The sequence below is a fragment of the Odontesthes bonariensis genome, chromosome 1, assembly GCF_027942865.1.
Source record: "Odontesthes bonariensis isolate fOdoBon6 chromosome 1, fOdoBon6.hap1, whole genome shotgun sequence".
Classification (NCBI taxonomy): domain Eukaryota; kingdom Metazoa; phylum Chordata; class Actinopteri; order Atheriniformes; family Atherinopsidae; genus Odontesthes; species Odontesthes bonariensis.
Window position 1 is genome coordinate 26,473,014 of NC_134506.1, and position 8,344 is coordinate 26,481,357.

The 8,344-nt window shown below is 38.4% G+C and overlaps 1 protein-coding gene across 2 annotated transcripts in view; it reads left to right on the plus strand.

Annotated features, from left to right (window-relative positions):
* Nucleotides 1–8,026, plus strand: part of myom2b (myomesin 2b) — a 31,413-nt gene extending 23,387 nt beyond the window's left edge. For both annotated transcript variants that reach the window (XM_075462339.1, XM_075462344.1), the window contains exons 32-39: nucleotides 152–218; nucleotides 502–598; nucleotides 1,112–1,148; nucleotides 1,979–2,001; nucleotides 2,093–2,148; nucleotides 2,228–2,317; nucleotides 5,389–5,514; nucleotides 6,401–8,026. In XM_075462339.1, the coding sequence (XP_075318454.1) occupies nucleotides 152–218; nucleotides 502–598; nucleotides 1,112–1,148; nucleotides 1,979–2,001; nucleotides 2,093–2,148; nucleotides 2,228–2,317; nucleotides 5,389–5,514; nucleotides 6,401–6,619 (715 nt within the window). In that variant the 3' untranslated portion in view covers nucleotides 6,620–8,026. The remainder of the gene's footprint in view (nucleotides 1–151; nucleotides 219–501; nucleotides 599–1,111; nucleotides 1,149–1,978; nucleotides 2,002–2,092; nucleotides 2,149–2,227; nucleotides 2,318–5,388; nucleotides 5,515–6,400) is intronic.
* The last annotated feature ends 318 nt before the right edge of the window (nucleotides 8,027–8,344 follow it).

Genomic DNA, 8,344 nt, shown 5'->3' on the forward strand with positions numbered 1-8,344 from the left:
CTCCACAGCCTTTCTGTACAGTCAGTGTATATCATTAAGAAGGCATATAAACCATGCTTTACCATTATCTCTGAAGTAGGCTTCACCTTTCTGTCACAAAACATTACACACACATCTACACTTACTTCTCCTTTCCTTTGTACTTTTTCAGCGAGACTAAACTCGCCCACAGTAACAAGACCGTGATTGGAGGAAACCCTGCTATGGCAACAATGGAGGTATGATCATCTCCTCTAAATGGGTGGATAAAATAGAAAATTCAAAAATAGTAAAGCACATCAGAAATTTGCACTGTTGCCCACCTGTTAAAACTGATCAAATTAGATCAATTGACTTGTGTCCTTTTATTTTTTTTGTCAGAAAGTTTTATCATGTCCTATTAGACAAATTCATCTTTTTGGAGCCAAAGACAACATGCATCTGTAAATTACTAGTTAAACATTGAGCTAATGGGTTTGTTGGTCACCTCGCTGAGTAGTTTATTGGTTGACTGATTCACAGGTTATTGAGCCAGTGGACAAGGATAAAGGGTCGTACTCCATCGTCATCACCAACTCTGAAAATTCCCATAAACGAACCCTGGACCTCAGCGGTGATGGTCAGTGCCTTCCCCCTTTTAATGTAAATTTTGATTTTTCTAATTGATGGTTCAGTAACATGGATGATGTAAACAACGCAGCCACTTTATTCTTATTGCTTTCTTCGCTTCAGTTTGTAGTCTCGGACGTTCAAGTGGTATTCCAATCAAAAACCTTTCTTTGAGTGTCAAACACTCATCCCCTTTGGGATGAAACTGGCTGTTGAAAGGTTAGCAGTTTGCTCCTTCACAAAGAACTGCAGCTGTAGTCAGCTAAAATTCAATGCTGATTGCAATGCATTGCATTCGGTTTACATGTGGAACTTCTTTATTTAACTTTTTCCTCTTTGAAAATTCCGAGTAGATGATAAATTAATTACTTGCACGTTGCTTTATCTTCTACAGTTTGAAAGTCAAGATTGAGTGGCTATTTTAGGAAGATGTGTTTTTTGAGGTGCAATTCTTGAAAATAAAAGTGAGGAAACATTAGTGCCGTTAAAAGTGGCAGTGACTTTCTATTTTTGTGTTTTACAGTATATGAGAAGGCCTTTGCTGATTTCCAGAAACTCAAGTAAGATCGCACTTTCAAATCAGTTTCTTTACTTTATTTATCCTTTTATTTATTTGTATACTGACCTGCTTCTTTTGAAATGTGAGGTTAAAACAACCTCACACAGCCATCTTTTCTTTCATGTTTGTTTTTGCAAATACTATAAACTCTGAGTAAATATCTCAGGACATGTATGGTCAGAATAGGCTGCGTTGACTATACTCTCCACAAATTGATTATTTCAAACATTTAAGTGACCTGAGCGGGACCAAGCATTGCTGTCTGGGGAGGAGTTCAATATGATACAATCTGAGTTCATAGTCAAGGTTCTAAATAGAAGCAGTCAGGTAGCAGGCAAACTCCATACAGTGAATATATTGCAAATCCATTAAAAAAAACGAAAGAAAGAAAAAGAACCAGAAAAAGAAAAAAGTGAAACTCCAAACGCTGCATTGCATGCATAGTGGGAACTGTCATAATCCCTTTTCTAATTAACATTCAAAGAGTGACATTAAGGCACAAGATTTTACAAACACATTGAAACATTGACACCCTATGGCCCTTTTGATTGAGCATCAGCATGCCAACAGAACAGGCTTTCCCCAGCCATCTGGTCCTGCAGCTGACCTCTGGTCCATGCTACTCTGACAGACCTCATCAAACAAAATCCATTTTTCAAGAGAAAATATTTGGAAAACTCTAACAATATGTGATTTTCAAATTTAATAAAAATCTAATACTTATGCATGTATTTCTTATTATTCCTTGAATTTCTACTTTGAAGAACTGTATTGCCAGTTAAGGTATTGTTCTGCCATAACAAATATATTTAACTTGAATATGTGTTTCAGGGCTGAAGCTTATGCTGAGAAGAGTAAGTTTCATTCTCCCATCCCCATTGTTTCTTTGTTTAATAGCTCTGCTTCCTCAGAATATGTGATAACATCACCAATGGTTTGTTTCAGACCGTGGCAAGGTGATTGGAGGACTGCCTGATGTGGTCACCATTATGGAAAAGAAGGTAGGTGTCCAAGTGTTTGCAGATGTCTTTGTCTCCCTACATGCGCTCTTCTAATAAGGCACCTTTTTGCTTCATATAGACCCTGAGTTTAACATGTACAGTGTGTGGAGATCCCAAACCTCAGGTGTCGTGGCTGAAGAATGGAGGGGAAGTTGAACCTGATGATCAGGTAATTTACCTGTTATTGAAGATATGAAAGGGATTAGAATATATTTCACAACTTGGCTTTGTCTTGACTTACTCAACCAAAACACATGGATAAATTCTGAAACTGAGTCATGTGTCCCACAAACTGGGCCTTGTACTTTTATTTGATTCCTTACTGAAAAATACTACCATTGACTCTGACTTTGAGCAATTTAACCTTGTAAAAAACTCAGCTTTCCAATCCTTTGTTGTGATCATTCATCTTATTGTTAATCTTATTAACCTAAAAAAATTGTAACAGGAAGTTTCTTTAAAACTGATCATAGAATGTGGGGTTTTCTACATTCAATACTGAATTAGGCTCATATGTAGTAATGTCGTGTATAGTCATTTCTACTGTCCTCATTGACCAGAGCTTAGGCTGTCAAAATACAATGTTCAGCCATGACTACATTAACAACTGTTATTGTCTCACAATTTGTCACATGAAAATTATTGTTCAGAACCTCTTAGCATTTGTTTTTAGTGTACCTAATTAGTGTCAACTTGAAACCTAAAGTGTAATCTGGTAGTATGATAGAAATGACACAATGAGGCTGTAGGATGAGTCAGGATGTCATGGTAACCTTTAAAACTGAGGAGAAAACATTATGTTTTGATCAATGATATTATGTTCTACATTTTCTACACCGATCAGCCATGACATTAAAACCACTGACAGGTAAAGTGAGCAACACTTCTCATCTTGATCAAATGCAATGTTCTGCTGGGAAAACCTGCATCCTGGAACTTGCATGGGTTTCACTTTGGCACCCATCTAAACATATGTGCAGACCAATCACCAGCGGCAGCCATACAGTATGGCAACACCACTCCCGTAACGAGCAGCTTTCTGCAGAGGGACAGCACTGAGCCCTGCAAAAATAGCTTAGGAGGGGCTAAAAAGCACGTCAAAGTGCCTTAGGTGTTCCCCTGACCTCTAAACTTTCCAGATGCCAATCTGATAGCAAGCCCCATATACAAAGACCCTCCCCACAATACACAGGGCCCAAAGAATCCTTCGCTAAGGTCCTGGTAAAAGACACTCCAGGACACCTTCAAATGTTCTTTGACCATGCCTTGACTGGTCAAAGCTCTTTGGTCAGGATGAGGAGAGCACACTCTGTATTAGGCAAGTGGTCATAAAGTTATCGCTTATAGCTCGGTGTACCTTACTAGTAAAGGGACAATGCCTATAGTCTACTAGATTCTGCCAGCAGGTGGCATAGTTGCACCATTTAGTGTGATACAAAACACACAATTACTTTTACACTACAAAATATTTTAGTATTATACAATGTTTAGCATAAAAAAAGGTTTCAGCCACACTGAGACATCTGAAACATAAGTCAAAACCCCTGTGTGGATACACAATAATTAAGCTTGGTCACTTACCTGAAGAGCAATATTTGACAGAGATTTGATGACAGGATTTTTTTTTTCAGGAGTGGCTATGTTTCAAAACAGGATGATGTGGAGATTTTGAAACAAAATAGTACAAGTGTCTGTTTTGACGAAAGTCGTTTGGCACTAGTGTGTTCCAGTCTTTACATTGATGTGTACTCTCTTCCAGGCCAGGGACTAATGCCTTGATATGTATCTTAACAAAACAAGACATTTCACTTTAAACTAACGTGTAAACCAATACAAAGAGTCATAATATTTGAAAAACAATCCGTTATATAAGTTGGATGATTCAAGTCTTGCATGTTTTAATTAATCCTGATGAAATTCACATGATACACTTTAGTTCCCCATTGGTAACAGCGGGTTGAGGTCCCTTAAGAGCGAAAGCTCTCCATATGTTTACTAATGAGGTGACCAGGATTGGGAGTAACAAAAGATATCTGCCTGTTTTGGTGAGTGTTGGGTGAGGTTATGAGTACACTCATGGATCAGTATGTGAAGAAATGTATCTCTTATAACTGTTCGACCTACTTGCCAACCAGTGCAAGTGTATACTGTCTGTCCCTAGTCAGCAGAGGCTCTTTCAACGGCATCCTGCGGCTCCTATCAGCTTTGAAGATTTAAGTTTGAGAAACCCTGGTCCAGGAGGAATTTTTGTTCAAGTTTGCCCTCTTCTTTATTCATTTTCTCACCTGCTAATAATCTATCTATAACAAGAACCACAGTCCTTGGTGATGTGTTTTTCAAACCTCAGGGGTGCCTCCTCTCTACCTTGTTAACGCAGAGACTACAGAGGATATGAAGATAACAGAAAAACAAAGAGAAATACACACATATCGAGAAAATAGTTCACTGAACTCCAGTAGAAATATAGCACAAGTTAATGGTTTTGTACATTTTCATCACCACATTTTAGTACATTGCATTGTTTCGCCACCAGAACAACTGTACCAGATAATGTTTTTATTTCAGTCCAACAAAAGAGAAAGAAACAACCATAAGTTAACCTACTCTCTGATGAATGAATGAAATCACCAAAGACTACATTAACATGCTGATTAGAAAATGGTCATCGTTTTTTTTTTGTTTTTTTTTGGTCGTGTATAGCTTTTTGATTTCTCACAATTAAAGGCAAGTGTGTCTCTTGATGGGGATGTAATTAGTGCCACAATGTGCGGACCTTAAAAATGACTGGGCAGGTATGAACAAGGTGAATTAAAATACTGCACTTGTCTGTACTACTCACATGGTATAAGTCAGAATGTACTCTAGCCTCAAGTGCCCGACAAATATAGACCGATGTGTACCCTGAGGGCTTAAAGATGGGTAGTTTTCTTTAGTGGATTTAAGGCAATCAACATGGGACCAGTATTATTGCCATTGCATCCCATCAAACAAGGTTCAGAAGAATAAAAAAGACTAGAGACTGTAATCATGGAAAACCATTTGTCTATGTGTCTATCCAATGGCAACGCAAAGGTTTAGCTTTGGGAACACAGTAATGAAAGTTCATTCTACTACGTTGGGTTAGAGTAGAGACATATCAATGTTTAAATCAAACGTTAAATGAGAGGCTTTTCAAATGTTTAGTCATGCTTAACTCCTTTTGACGGTCTCCCTTTTTTAACCGTTGATTTATTTTTTCAGTATGTGGTGTCCTTGGACCAGGGCAAGTTTGCAAGTCTGACAATCAAAGGTGTTACCATGGAGGATTCCGGCAGATATACAATGATTGTCCAGAACAAATACGGAGGCGAATCTGTGGATATAGTGGTGAGTGTCACTGCTGTGTGCCCTTAATTACTGGATTTACTCGGAGCCATGAAATTTTTCTGACCATCTGTGCCAGAAATCTTATCTTTTCATTGCCTGGCAGTGAGATATTTTTTGTGCGATCACAGCAGCACAAAGCTGCGTTTATAGTTGACCCTTTTGACTTTTGCCACAATAATATGTGTCAACATTGAAAAATAGCATAACCTCAAGAAACAAGAATATTCTTTACTTAAGGCTCAAAATGATTCCTTTCCAAACTGTTTGCTTGAAAGGTGTACACATCTGAAGCCCGCCTTTCTCTTGTCACATGAAAAAAGAAATCAATGAATGGGAAATATTGCAATCTGATAGATGGATACATACATACATACATACTGGCTGACTGACTGACTTACTTACTACACTGTCCCTCTAGAGAAATTTGACTTGGACTTCATAATACTTGATCTACACAGGCTTAAATATTAAAAGCACTTGCTTGAAGAGGAATAATTTAGGATAATATAAATACATAATTTGAAATGAAGCAATTAAAATGTACACGGATGAATTTGTTAAAACACAAGTAAGAGAATAAGTAAAAGAATAAACAGTAAATATAAAATAGATCAATATTCTGAATAAATCAATCAACAGTCAGCGTCAGTCAACTTGTGGTGTCATCCCACAACACAACCTCAGTAATTTTAAGCTGCTGTTCAAAAGGCCAACTGATACAGGCACAAAGGAAGTCTTAAATTGATTAGGTTCACATCGCTGAACTTTGTATTGCATGCCTAATGGCAACGACTCACAATCAAAATAGAGAATTTGATATCACATTTGATTCTTCATGCATGTGTGAGTACACAATGACTCTTGTCCTTTTCATTTTCCCCCCCAGGTCAGTGTGTACCGCCACGGGGAGAAAATCCCTGAGGCAAAACCTACTCTGACCCCTAAAACCCTCATCCCACCTAAACTCCCCATTGAGATCCCTCAACCTAAGACCCAGCCTGCAAGCCCTGCTCCTAGCCCCGCCCCCTCTGCTACCAGCCCCACACCTCCAAGAGCAGCACCAGGGAGAGGGGTGAAGAGTCCAACTCCCACTCGGAGGAAGTAAAGGGTGTGAAACCATTAATGGATGAAACATATTCACAAATGCGCATATAGACCATACATAGAAGCTTTAGTGGTGTTCTCCATCTGGTATGAAATGGAACGAATGCATTTGGCAATAAATTAGATAGTGAAGAAAACCCTGATGAGTAAAAGAATTATTGCAACTTTAACAAAAAAGCAAAACATTTAGTTTCTTTGAGAGGTCCCTTTATGAAAAAAAAATGAGACGGTGAACAAAATAGAGTTTCCAAGTAGGTATAAGCTGAACATGGCAGAATTGGAAGTGAAGTTAAATTAAACTTGAATTAAGCTGATAATGAAACACAGCTTGGTGGGAAAAGGGTGAAATGTGTTCACAATGAAAGGGTGCAGTCCCGTGTTCAAATAATTAAAGATCAGTACACACATTATAATGAAATATGCATGAGGTATATTGAATAGTTTTAGTATTAGAATATTGTTGGCCACCATCACAGAACCAACTGCTAAGATGCTTTAGCCCATCAAAGAGATACACACAATCTCACAGCAAGATCCCTTTTGTAACAGGAGCACTAGCTAAGATTTATTTTTCATTGCTTCCTGACTTCTTTATGGTGCGCTACATGTCATGGTACAATGGATTTTCGGCAGATTATCTAATTTTGCCACATGAAAACACCACTGCCCCTTTGAAGATGAGGCCAAGCCATGTCACTTCATGGTCCAGTGGAGGGAGAAGGGCCCACTCAGCCTATGTGATCAGTGGCTTGGCTTGGCATCACAGTTATTAACCCATTTACATGTTTTAGATCATCTCTCTCTCTCCGTAACATTGATGTACAAAACACTGACTTAGTATCGCAGCTCCTATTCATCGCTACATCCAGCGAGATCATTGTTCACGCCTTGCCATTTTTAAAAAATTCCTTACACAAAAAGAATGTGAAAACAAGTACAGATAGTACAGCATAAATGAAACACCTTCTTCCTTAACAACATCATGGTGAGATAACCAATATGCTGAAGATCAGCTGGCTGTGAATTACCACTAGGTAACCAGAGCTTTGAAGTTGGACTGACACAGCAGCCACCAAAAACTGTTGCAATCAAGTAAATATTCATTCTTGAAGGACAAAATATTTTTAGAAAATCTATGTGCATTTTAACTTACAACCAAATATGAATTATGTGCCATTATCCTGGTCTCTATTCAAATGCAGACAGTGACAGGCAATAAGTAGTCAGATTTAAAGATTGTGCCCGAGTGCAGGAGGTGGTGATGGCAGAGCTGATGAGAAGATGGATGATGAGATTTGTGGTTCATTAAAGCTGATGAGAAGAGCAAATGGAGAGGAGAGAGGGAGTAGGTGGAGGGTAAAGTCATTGTTTCTGTGTTTGCTGTTGCTAATAAAAGAAAGAGATTACACTTTGTGGAGCGTGTTTATTCATTCTGTCAGAGGAAAAGAGACCGAGAACAAGAGACTAAAAGAAAAAGTGAGACTGTGAGGTTTGTGTGGTTTTGTGCTACTTCTGTTCCTGTGTTGCTGGTGTTGTCTGCTCTGGCAGTACGAGACTTGTCTTGACATGCTTGTTAACAACTTGAGAATGAGTCGAGTGAATGAAATAAGAGAGAGCTATTGTAAATGGGTTGGTGTGAATTTTCTTTTTGCTGCTGTTGTTATTTTCCTTTTGACAAGAAGACAAATTTCAATATGTCATAAATTGCGTGTATATAAGTGTGAAC